This window comes from Oncorhynchus keta, unplaced genomic scaffold (genome assembly GCF_023373465.1).
Source record: "Oncorhynchus keta strain PuntledgeMale-10-30-2019 unplaced genomic scaffold, Oket_V2 Un_contig_10789_pilon_pilon, whole genome shotgun sequence".
Taxonomy (NCBI): domain Eukaryota; kingdom Metazoa; phylum Chordata; class Actinopteri; order Salmoniformes; family Salmonidae; genus Oncorhynchus; species Oncorhynchus keta.
Genome location: NW_026277201.1, coordinates 68,536 through 82,240, shown reverse-complemented (window position 1 = coordinate 82,240; position 13,705 = coordinate 68,536). Strand labels below are relative to the sequence as shown.

At 41.7% G+C, this 13,705-nt stretch overlaps 1 protein-coding gene across 1 annotated transcript in view; it reads left to right on the top strand.

Annotated features, from left to right (window-relative positions):
• LOC118373314 (ubiquitin conjugation factor E4 B-like) overlaps positions 1 to 13,705 on the top strand; it is a 91,025-nt gene that overhangs the window by 14,360 nt on the left and 62,960 nt on the right. Inside the window, 2 exon segments of the mRNA XM_052500501.1 lie at positions 4,481 to 4,568; positions 5,293 to 5,354. Of these exon segments, the coding sequence (XP_052356461.1) occupies positions 4,481 to 4,568; positions 5,293 to 5,354 (150 nt within the window).

Below are 13,705 nucleotides of genomic sequence, written 5' to 3'. Positions count from 1 at the left end.
TGATGCTGCCACCACAATGCTTCATCGTAGGGATGGTGCCAGGTTTCCTCCAGACGTGACGCTTGGCTTTCGGCCAAAGAGTTCAATCTTGGTTTCATCAGACCAGAGTCTTGTTTATCATGGTCTGGGAGTCTTTAGGTGCCTTTTGGCAAACTCCAAGTTGGCTGTGATGTTCCTTTTACTGAGGAGTGGCTTTCGTCTGGCCACTCTACCATAAAGATCTGATTGGTGGAGTGCTGCAGAGATGATTGTCCTTCTGGAAGGTTCTCCCATATCCACAGAGGAATTCTGAATCTCCAAGACCCTTCTCCCCCAATTAATCAGTTTGCCCGGGTGGTCAGCTCTAGGAAGTGTCTTGGTGGTTCCATGCTTCTTCCATTTATGATTGAGGGAGGCCCCTGTGTTCTTGGACCTTCAATGCTGCAGACAATCATGTCTCAGAGCTCTACAGACAATTCCTTCGACCTCATGGCTTGGTTTTTGCTCTGACATGAACTGTCAACTATGGGACCTTATATAGACAGGTGTGTGCCTTTCCGAATAATGTCCAATCAATTGAATTTACCACAGGTGGACTTCAGTCAAGTTGTCGAAACATCTAAAGGATGATCAATGGAAACAGGATGCACCTGAGCTCAATTTCGAGTCTCATAGCAAAGGGTCTGAATAGTTATGTAAATGAGGTATTTCTGTTTAATTTGAACACATTTGCAAATATTTCTAAAAACCTGTTTTTTTTGCTTTGTCATTATGGGGCATTTGTGTGTAAATTGAAGAAAAACATTTTATTTAATCCGTTTTAGAATAAGGCTGTAACAATGTGGAAAAACGGAAGGGGTCTGATTACTTTCCCAACTTTCCCACTGCACATTTAAAAACGTGTGTGTGTGTGTGTGTGCATCTATCAGTTACACCTACACACAACAACTAGGTCACATGTCAGTACCTACACACAACAACTAGGTCACATGTCAGTACCTACACACAACAACTAGGTCACATGTCAGTACCTACACACAACAACTAGGTCACATGTCAGTACCTACACACAACAACTAGGTCACATGTCAGTACATACACACAACCAGTAGGTCACATGTCAGTACCTACGCACAACCAGTAGGTCACATGTCAGTACCTACGCACAACCAGTAGGTCACATGTCAGTACCTACGCACAACCAGTAGGTCACATGTCAGTACCTACGCACAACCAGTAGGTCACATGTCAGTACCTATGCACAACCAGTAGGTCACATGTCAGTACCTACACACAACCAGTAGGTCACATGTCAGTACCTACGCACAACCAGTAGGTCACATGTCAGTACCTACGCACAACCAGTAGGTCACATGTCAGTACCTACACACAACCAGTAGGTCACATGTCAGTACCTACACACAACAACTAGGTCACATGTCAGTACCTACACACAACAACTAGGTCACATGTCAGTACATACACACAACAACAAGGTCACATGTCAGTACATACACACAACAACTAGGTCACATGTCAGTACATACACACAACAACTAGGTCACATGTCAGTACATACACACAACCAGTAGGTCACATGTCAGTACCTACACACAACCAGTAGGTCACATGTCAGTACCTACACACAACCAGTAGGTCACATGTCAGTACCTACACACAACCAGTAGGTCACATGTCAGTACCTACACACAACCAGTAGGTCACATGTCAGTACCTACACACAACCAGTAGGTCACATGTCAGTACCTACACACAACCAGTAGGTCACATGTCAGTACCTACACACAACCAGTAGGTCACATGTCAGTACCTACACACAACCAGTAGGTCACATGTCAGTACCTACACACAACCAGTATGTCACATGTCAGTGCCTACACACAACCAGTAGGTCACATGTCAGTACCTACACACAACCAGTAGGTCACATGTCAGTACCTACACACAACCAGTAGGTCACATGTCAGTACATGCACACAACCAGTAAGTCACATGTCAGTACATACACACAACCAGTAAGTCACATGTCAGTACATACACACAACCAGTAGGTCACATGTCAGTACCTACACACAACCAGTAGGGCACATGTCAGTACCTACACACAACCAGTAGGTCACATGTCAGTACATACACACAACCAGTAAGTCACATGTCAGTACATACACACAACCAGTAGGTCACATGTCAGTACCTACACACAACCAGTAGGGCACATGTCAGTACCTACACACAACCAGTAGGTCACATGTCAGTACCTACACACAACCAGTAGGTCACATGTCAGTACCTACACACAACCAGTAGGTCACATGTCAGTACCTACACACAACCAGTAGGTCACATGTCAGTACCTACACACAACCAGTAGGTCACATGTCAGTACCTACACACAACCAGTAGGTCACATGTCAGTACCTACACACAACCAGTAGGTCACATGTCAGTACCTACACACAACCAGTAGGTCACTTGTCAGTACATACTGTTGGATTCTGGCTTGAAATATAGTAATTCATGTTACCAGACTAGAATTGACTGATAACTGTATAAGGAATGTGTGTTTTGGGGTCAATGGAGTATGGCTATGAACTATGTGTATGGAAAGTTACTGACTGAGACGAGGGAGTGCAGAAATGTTACATTCTGTCAAACATGTTAAACTTGGTTAAATATCATGACTCTTGAGGGAGGCTGAAGGCAACAGTCTGCTTTTAGTCACCTGAAGGTAGGACGGCCATGGATTAAAAATAAGTAAGGAATTCGGCCGAGGTCAGGTCATATGAAGTGAGAAGAAGGAACTGTCCTATTACACAAACACATACTTCCATGTCCACAAAGGTTCTAGCATCAGGCAGGGCCGTGACTATACCAGTGAGAGGAACCAAATTGTAATTGTCACGTGCTGAATATAGCAGGTGTAGATCTTAGTGAACCGCTTACTTACAAGCCCTTAACCAATAATGCAGTTTTAAGAAAAATACCTGAAATAAAAGTACCAATTAATTAGAGCAGCAGTAAAATAACAATAGCGATGCTAAATACCAGTTAGTCAAGGTAATTGAGGTAATGTATACATGTGGGTAGAGTTATTAAAGTGACTTATGCATGGATAATAATAGCAGTAGCAGCGGTGTAAGGGGGGGACAATGCAAGTGGTCTGGGTGGCCATTTGATTAGATGTTCAGTAGTCTGAACAGGTAAAAACTGTTTAGAAGCCTCTTGGACCTAGACTTGGCGCTCCGGTACCACTTGCCCCTTGCTCTGACACCGCCTGGTACAGAGGTCCTGGATGGCAGGAAGCTTGGTCCCAGTGATGTACTGGGCTGTACGCACTACCCTCGAGTGCCTTACGGTCGGAGGCCGGGCAGTTTGCCATGCCAGGCAGTGATGCAATCAGTCAGGATGCTCTCGGTGAAGCTGTAGAACCTTTTTGAGGATCTGAGGACCCATGCCAAATCTTTTCTGTCTCCTGAGGGGGAATAGGTTTTGTCGTACCCACTTCACGACTCTTGGTGTGCTTGGTCCAGGATAGTTTGTTTGCAATGTGGACACCAATGCACTTGAAGCTCTCAACCTGCCCCACTACAGCCCCGTCGATGACAATGGGGGCATGCTCGGGTCTCCTTTTCCTGTAGTCCACAATCATCTTCTTAGTCTTGATCGCGTTGAGGGAGAGGTTGTTGTCCAGGCATCACACGGCCAGGTCTCTGACTACCTGCCTATATGCTGTCTCGTCATTGTCGGTGATCAGGCCTACCACTGTTGTGTCATCGGGCAAACTTAATGATGGTGTTGGAGTCGTGCCTGGCTGTGCAGTCATGAGTGAACAGGGAATACAGGAGGGGACTGGGCACGCACCCCTGAGGGATAATGGTGTTCTGAGCCATGACCAGCTTTTCAAAGCACAGACGTGAGTGTTACGGGTCAGTAGTCATTTAGGCAGGTTTCCTTAGTGTTCTTGGGCACAGGGACTATGGTGATCTGCTTGAAACATGTTGATATTACAGACTCAGACAGGGCGAGGTTTAACAATGTCAGTGAACACTCTTTCCAGTTGTTTAGCGCATGCTGGGACTACACGTCCAGGTAATCCCTCTGGCCCTGTGTCCATGTTGACCTGTTTAAAGATCTTACTCACATCGGCTGCGGAGAGCGTGATCACACAGTCGTCTGGAACAGCTGGTGCTCTCAGGCATTTTTCAGTGTTTCTTGCTGTTCTATCCTGCCGATGCAGTGTGTAACAAGCCAGCTGTGAGTTGATCACGTCGTCGTTCAGCCACCACTCGGTGAAACACAAGATATTACGGTATTGTCCAGATGGTAGGATATACTTGCATTAAGCTTGTCCAATTTATTTTCCAGCGATTGTGCATTGGCCAGTAGTACGGATGGCAAGGGAAAATTAGCCATTCATCAGCGGGTCCTCACAAGGCACCCCGATCTCTTTCTGCGATTTCTTTTCCGTCTCTTTCTCCAGCGAATGACTGGGATGAGGGCCTCTTTGGGTGTCTGGAGTAAATGGCTCTCGTCCAACTCATTTAAAGAGATTCTTCATCCGGTTCAAGGTGAGTAATCGCTGTTCTGATTTCCAGAAGCTCTTTGCGGTCATCAGAGACAGTAGCAGCAGCATTATGTGCAAAATAAGTTGTAAAAAATGCGAAAAAACGAACACAATAACACGGTTGGTCAAGAACCCATGAAATGACAGCAATCCTCTCCGGCGCCATTTAATACACGCCTCCTTGGAGGGGGGTATAAATATTCAGTACCAGTCATGATTTGTACAATCTAGTTGGTTATCCCTGGGTTAGGGCGTTCGTCATTGGTGCTGGTGGACCTGATTCAAGAGCCAACAAGGGAATCACCCTACTCTCACATACTTAGGAAAATACACGACAGGTCAAATGTTTTAGAACACCTACTCATTAAAGGGCTTTTCTTTATTTTTGACTATTTTCTACATTGTAGAGTAATAGTGAATACATCAAAACTATGAAATAACACATATGGAATCATGTAGTAACAAAAAAAAAAGTGTTAAATAAATCTAAATATATTTTATATTTGAGATTCTTGTGGAAAAAGTCAAGGGGTGTGAATACTTTGCACAGTATATAACCTCTAAATGTCTAAACCATTGGGGGGGTAACAGAAAATGATGGCAAGTGTTGCGATAAGACGGCCACCCGCTGCATTTAACTGTTCTTCACCACTGTGTATGTCCTTTTGTGTTGATAGCCTGTTACTGTGATTTGATGCAGGGATTAATTCATTGACCATGTTGCTCAGGGATAGAGAACATGGAGGTGGAGGACAATGACCGCAGGGAGAGGAGGAACCTGGCTGAAAAGGTAGGCAAGGGCTCCCAATCCACCCTCTTCCTTCCGGTATGTACTTTTATCAGTCGCTCTTTGTCTGTATTCAAAATGGCACCCTCTATTCCCTATATTGCGCACTACTTTTGACCAGAGCCTTCAGACGCAGCCTCTATCATGAAAAGGGTCTGCCAAATGAATGGGAGATAACAGAACTCTTTTTCTCTTTCGGTGCGAGTTGGTATATCAATACATTGGACCAAATGAGCTGGGGATTCATGTACTCCAAATTAAATACATGTTGTGTTTGTCACATGTCAATACAACAGATGTAGGCTTTACCTTAAATGCTTACTTCTGAGCCCTTTACCAACAGTGTAAAGTTAAGAAAATGTGCAAATAAAAGTAGAAAGTAGTGACACAATAGATAACAATAACGAGGCTATATCAAATCAAGCAGTATTTATACAGCACATTTCCAACATGTAATCTAACACAATGTTCACAGGGGAAAAAAAAATTAAGCTGAAGTATTTACTGCACAACAAAAATACGATAAAAATATATAAAATGAGAAACTGAAAGACTTAAAAGCACCCCAAGGAAAGCAAAGTTAAAAAGGTTTTACAATCTCTTTTTTAAAAATGTGTCCACAGTTTTGGCCCCACTCAACTTCTCTGGCAGGCTATTCCAGACGCTGCCTCCATGCCTCTTGGTCCTAGGCTTTGGGATAGTTAAAAGGACAATGCCAGAGGACCTGAGTGACCTACTGGATACATAACTTAAAAGCATGTCTGACATATATTGGGGTGCACAGTCTAGGATTTCTTTAAGAACAATAGAAAATCTGGCAGCCAGTGCAGAGACCATAAAACCAGTGTAATGTGTGTTCTTCATCTGGTCTTGGTCAGTACCTGTGCTGCAGCATTCTGTATGGTTTGCAGTTGACCAATGGCTTTCTTGGCGTCCATCTATGTAAGAGACTAGTGTCGTGGAAATTTCCTGTATTTACCAAATCATGAAAGCAAACCACACACAAGTCAGAGTTAGTTATCACAAAGTCCATCTTTAATTATATGAGCTCCATCACAACCCTATGACTCTCAGATCAATTCAGTGTCTATAAATGAATTCTCTGAGAGTTCCTTACACATTGCAACTGAGATCCTTTATAGCAAAGACACACATAGCCAGACAGCATCGGCATAATTTATCGTTCAGCTTTGTCTCCTAAACTATGTTCTTTTCTCAAACTCAGAACCATAAACCAAATCCACATATCAACAGGCATATATCAAATCCATCCTATCTTGACAAGATCACAGAGACACATTGACTGGCACACAGACATTGTGGAGCCAAGAGATACACGCTTGACCTCTCCCCTCTCTCCGGCCCAAATAACTTAGTCTTGACAGAGAACAGATACTGCAACCCCGCCACAGTATTATACAAACACATTCTGATGAGAAGTAACTTACAAACATAAGATGAATATAAAACATCTTACCTATGTTACCAACTAATTCTGATTATTCCCCAACACTAGCTCGCTAAAGTTTCAGATATTACAAGTTTCTAATTTAGTCTGTCGTTTTCATTTCAAGTTAAAGCATACGGTTAGCTATCTAGGTGTGGAAATGCAAATAGTCTGGATAGCCATTTGATTATCTGTTCATGAGTCTTATGGCTTGGAGATAGAAGCTGTTTAGAAGCATCTTGAACCTCGACTTGGCACTCCGGTTACGCTTTCCGTGCGGTAGCAGAGAGAACAGTCTGACTAGGGTGGCTGGAGTCTTTGACAATTTTAGGGCTTTCCTCTGACACTGCCTGGTATAGAGGTCCTGGATGGCAGGAAGCTTGGCCCCGAAGATGTACTGGGCCGTACGCACTACCCTCTGTGGGGCCTTGCGGTCGGAGGCCGAGCAGGTCATACCAGGCAGTGATGCAACCCGTCAGGATGCTGTGGTGGTTAATTTCTTCACTATCAAATGAGGAGAGGCAAACTTATCACACAAGTCAGAGTTATACATAAACGAAATCTTTAATCACTTATTAATAAGGGAACAGGTCAATACAACGCACACATATAGAGTGAATCAATTGAGTGCTCTACGATAATGTCCGGTTGACGTTTTACGCTCAGATGATTCATTGCACCAGTCCCTCCTGCAGCAAAGCACCCGCACGGTTGGGATGGTGTTCTTCGGCTTGCAAGCATCCCCCTTTTTCCTCCAAACATAATGATGGTCATTATGGCCAAACCGTTCTATTTTTGTTTCATCAGACCAGAGGACATTTCTCCAAAAAGTATGATCTTCGTCCCCATGTGCAGTTGCAGACCGTGGTCTGGCTTTTTTTGTGGCGGTTTTGGAGCAGTGGCTTCTTCCTTGCTGAGCGGCCTTTCAGGTTTTGTCGACATAGGACTCGTTTTACTGTGGATATAGATACTTTTGTACCCGTTTCCTCCAGCATCTTCAGGTCCTTTGCTGTTGTTCTGGGATTGATTTGCACATTTTGCACCAAAGTACGTTCATCTATAGGAGTCAGAACGCGTCTCCTTCCTGAGCGGTATGACGGCTAGGTGGTCCCATGGTGTTTATACCTGCATACTATTGTTTGTACAGATGAACGTGGTACCTTCAGGCATTTAGAAATTGCTCCCAAGGATGAACCAGACTTGTGGAGGTCTAGATTTGTTTTCTGAGGTCTTGGGCTGATTTATTTCGATTTTCCCATGATGTCAAGCAAAGAGGTACTGAGTTTGAAGGTACAGTGCCTTGCGAAAGTATTCGGCCCCCTTGAACTTTGTGACCTTTTGCCACATTTCAGGCTTCAAACATAAAGATATAAAACTGTATTTTTTTGTGAAGAATCAACAACAAGTGGGACACAATCATGAAGTGGAACGACATTTATTGGATATTTCAAACTTTTTTAACAATTCAAAAACTGAAAAATTGGGCGTGGGCACATTTCTTATGTGTGTTGGTTAAAAAAACTGTTTTAATGACTCCAAATCTATGTTCATGTAAATTTCCGACTTCAATTGTATTGTATCCTCTAGTTAACTGTTTAGTGATTGATAGCATATGCTTTCATCGTGTCCCAAAAATCTTTCCACCAACACTCAAGAATAAAGGCCATACAAAGTGATTTTTCTCCTTTTACTTTTTTGATTTCATATGATTAATTTTAATGATTATTTTTAATGAAACAAACAATTTACTTTTTATTTTTTATTTTGTTTATTTACCTTCATTTAGCTAGGCAAGTCGGTTAAGAACAAATTATTATTTTCAATGATGGCCTAGGAATAGTGGGTTAACTGCCTTGTTCATGGGCAGAACGACAGATTTGTACCTTGTCAGCTCAGGGATTCGAACTTGCAACCTTTGGTTACTAGCCCAACGCTAACCACTAGGCTACCATGCTGCCCATTCATTATATTTGCTGAATCAATTAATTTGTGAATCGTGAACTTTGTATTTTCGAGAAAAAAAAGATTTAGATGTAGCTTGACTTGGATTATGTGGCTTCAAAATTCAAAAGGCACGAGCACATTTGACCTATCTTTTTTGCAGGTGCATGGTAACCGTCGAATAAAATAGGAAACGCTCACACTGCTCTTAATAGTGTCACTGCTCTTTATTAAGCTTTAAGTATTGGCCTCACGGCCTTCGTCAGAGCTTTTAAAAATTAGCACCCTTATGTAGACCAAGCCCCATCACGTCCGTTCCACTCATCGAATGGGGTTGGAGTCGAGAAAAAAACTAATGTTCTACAATATATCACAATGTGGATTTCATAAATATTAGAATAAAGTGTGTACATAACCTATTAAACACATCTGTAAAACCACAATGAGGACATCGACCTAACAAGGAAGTTTTCATAAATCATTGTGTTCAGCAAAAGAAAAACGTAGATTCATCTGAAATAGGGGCACATTTCATGTTCACAACATAACATACATAGGCATTTCATCATTAAAGACCTCTAGGAAATAATGTCTGGAGGGTGAAAATCCCAAAACATTCTCTTTTACTCAGAGTATTATTAATATCACTCCCCTGTCTGATATCTTAACTTTCTCTATGCCACAAAATCTAAAAGGTAGAAATATCATGCTTCAGGTCAGTAAAATGTACTGCGACTGGATAATCCCTGTCGTTTCTCCTGATTGAACTTTTATCTTCACTAATTCTCTGTTTGAGAGAGCGAGAGGTTTAACCGACATAGCACAGCCCACATGAACATTTAATGATGTCGATAACATGGGTGTTGGAGCGCGTAATAATGTCATTTATTTGGAACTATTTTCCTGTGTGTGGGTGGCAGAAATATTCAAACTGTGCGCAACCTCTGCATATATAGCTACCATTCGGAAGAGAGCGTAAAAAAGCCTGGCTGATTTTATTTTGTGGCTGGCAGTTGGCATGACCCTATTTATCGCGTAAATTGCGACCTCTCCTATACACAATAAGTGGTGAATTTTTAAATTCGGCCGGCAAAGCTGGGTCCGATGATAAAATATGCCAGTGTTTCTTGACAGCATCTCAAACTTTTCGTGAGTTCAAAGTATATGTAGTTGTGAACATTACGGATTGTTCTTTAGCTTTTAGCAGGTCTTTTTGTAGCAGTTCACCTCGTGTTTCCCCCAATGCCAAATTAAGAGCTTCATCCACACATTGTGGAGAGTAGCCTCTTCTTATAATCTTAGTGTGCATCTCCACTGCTTTTTCTAGATAGTCCTCTATGGAGTGGTGTGTATATACGGCGCAGTCTGAAAAACTGGCTTCTTGGAAGTCCTCTCTTTAATGGTTCCGGATGGAAGCTGTCCAGAGTATTTCTGTCCGGTTTTTGTTTTCGATACAGAGTTGTAAACAGGGTTCCATTTGATTTCTCAATCCACATATTGAGGTAATGAACACGTTGAGTGTCACATTCAATAGTGAATTTGAGATTGGGGTTAATGCCATAAAGTCTGACAGCTCTTTTTCTGTTCCTTCCCATATGCAAAAAATGTTGTCAATATATCGATACCACTTCAAGACTTTATTCAAAAATTGATTTTAGTTTTCATTATTAACAAAAAGTTCCTCAAAATGACCCACATAAAGGTTAGCATAGCTTGGAGCGAATGTGGAGCCCATTGACATTCCATTCGTTTGGAGGTAGAATTCATCATCAAACCTGAAGTAGTTATACGTCGAAACATATTCATCCAGCTGTAGAATAAAGTTTGTTGGTGGGTATTTGTTAGTATGTCGGTCTCAAATAGTGAGCTAGGACTGCCAGCTGGTATATAGACTCGACATCTGTGACCAAACAAGTCTTCTGTTAAACCCGTTATTGGTGAGATCTTTATGAAGTCAATAGTCTTTCACACATGTCAATGCTTGCACATGAGATTTAATTAGTCTACGAAGTTCGACAATGCCTCTAGCATTGAGCATATAGCAACCTCTGGTCTGCCTGGATAATTGCCTTGTGTTTTAGGTTTGTGTAATTTTGGTAAAATGTACAGGCATGGACGTATGGCACATTTGCAGCAAATGTATTCAGGTTTTCAGATTAGGTTGTTTAATAGGGCTCCACATTAGAGCATATATCTGAGCTTCTCAACCGGACCTTGATCAACTGGCTCTGTGTTTGAGCATGGCGTGATCAATGTCTTTTTATGTAACCTTTTATTTCATCAAGGAGTCATACTGAGACCAATGTCTCTTTTTACAGATGAGTTACAGAACAAAATATATATAAAAAAGTCATAAACAGACATTCATCAGTAAAAAGGTCCTCAATCAGTGTTCTGAATTGGCCTAGAGGCACCAAAACATCACATTTCACAACATTTTGAAGAGTTTTCTACAAAAAAGGTGCAAAAAAACTAAAAGCTGATTTACCTAAAACTCAGTAGGGACCAAAGGAATGTCCAGAGTTAGCCATCCCTGAGACCAGGTGTGGTAACTCCTATGTCTAAAGTTTAGTAGTGATGTTAGGTAAAGTGGGACTTTTTGTAAAAGGGCTTTATACATTTTTTTATAAATAGCAATGTATCAACCTACGTGACCTCAGAGGTTCAAACCAACTTTCTGGTAGCGAATGCGAAATGAGTGCTAAAACTGTCACCCGTAATTAAGCGCAGTGCGCTATGATAAACGGCATCTAACGGCTTTAATGAAGTAGAAGCTGCGTTCATATAGAGGATGTAGCCATAGTCTAGGACCGATAGGAACACCGACATTCCTAATCTGCTTTCTACTATTTATCGAGAGGCAGGACCTATTTCTATAGAAGAAGCCCATTTTTATTCTCAGCTTAACTCCTCAATAGGCTTTTTTAAAAGTCACCTTTTCATCTGTCCAGTTGCTCAGATACTTGAAAGCAGGGACACGATCAATATGGACACCAACCAAAGTACATATGCTTAAATCATTAGTTATTTTTATGCGCTCTCGAGAACATGTACTTAGTTTTACCTGCATTCAATACTAATTTCAGGTCAATAGAATTATTTTGTTGTACAATGAAGACCGACTGTAGTTCAGATGGAGCCTGGTCAACCTTGGGGGAAATAGCATACACAACAGTATCATTAGCATACAATTGCGAGTTACAATTTTTTTTTTACAGACAAGATAATATTGTTAATGTAAACAGTAAAAAAACATAGGTGTCCCACGGGGGTCAATTTTGGGTCCTATCATAATATCCAGGAATCCTGATTAAACACCATCAGTAGATCCACATTGAGTTATATCTGCAGCCTGGTCTAGGCCAATTGTGGAAAGCCTCTGAATTAGCAGTGTGTGATCAACCGTATCGAAAGGTCCATGAAGAGGGCAGCACAATGTTGCTTTTTATCCATACAATCAACCACATTTGTACTAGGGATGCCGCAGAGATAGTGCTATGACCTTGTCTAAACTCGACTGATGTACATTTAGAATACATTTCAAAGATCAGAAAGATCTTAGCTGAGAATTAATCAAGGATTCTAATATTTTAGCTGGGAATGTTTAGAAATAGGGTGATTTTAATTATTATTATTTTTAAATGTATTTGGGTCACAATGGTCAATCACTTTTGTGATGGGATAGTACTAGATATAATCGTCAGCTCAAAAATATGGGTTAATGATTCAGCAGTCGGGGGGAAATTGGATCAAGCATTTCATCTAGCACAGCAGATGGTGAATCTGTTTTCATTTCAGCAATTTACTATGAGTTGACGTGTTGACCGTTGAGACGCTGGTAGATGGAAGAGCAGTCGATTTGACTGTCAAAAGCCACCGTTTCTCTCAAATAAAAAGCTGACAGAGATAAAATGATTTTTAAACGTCACTTATCCCCTTCTCAGTTATGCCAGTGTCAGACAGAACTTGCCTAAGGAGGTAAGAAGAGGATCACCAGCAGTCCAAGAGAGCTTAAACAGTAGCTTGATTTAGCTTTTTTTTTGGAGCTATCGTTCACTCTGAATTCTTTAAAAGGGTGGTGTTTTTCTGTCAAAAATATTTAATAAATTCACCAAACTTGCTTTGCAGAAACAGGCTCATTCATCGAGGGAGTTTTACTTCTAATTAATTCAAAGGCATTATATTTCCATGTTTTCAATTGTGTAAGATGGTTGAACTCATCAATTGGATCATATCTTACTGGTAAATATACAGTGCATTCAGAAAGTATTCAGACCTCTTGACTTTTGCCTCATTTTGTTACGTTACAGCCTTATTCTAAAATGGATTCATTTTCACATTTACATAAGTATTCAGACACTTTAATCAGTACTTTGTTGAAGCACCTTTGGCAGCGATTACAGCATCAAGTCTTCTTGGGTATGATGCAACAAGCTTGGCACACCTGTATTTGGGGAGTTTCTCCCATTATTCTCTGCATATCCCCTCAAGCTCTGTCAGGTTGGATGCGGAGCGTAGCTGTACCGCTCTTTTCAGGTCTCTCCAGAGATGTTCGATCGGGTTCAAGTCTGGGGTCTGGCTGGGCCACTCAAGGACATTCAGAGACTTGTCCTGAAGCCAATCCAGCATTGTCTTGGCTGTGTGCTTAGGGTTGTTGTCTTGTTGGAAGGTGAACCTTCACCCCAGTCTGAGGTCCTGAGTGCTCTGGAGCAGGTTTTCATCAAGGATCGGTTTGTACTTTGCTCTTTCCCTCGATCCGGACTTGTCTCCCAGTCCCTTGTCTCCCAGTCCCCAGAGCATGATGCTGCCACCATCATGCTTCACCGTAGGGAGGGTGCCAGGTTTCCTCCAAATGTGACGCTTGGCATTCAGGCCAAATAGTTCAATCTGGGTTTCATTAGACCAGAGACTTGTTTCCAGAGACTTGTTTTTCATGATCGGAGAGTCCTTTAGGTGTTTTTTGGCA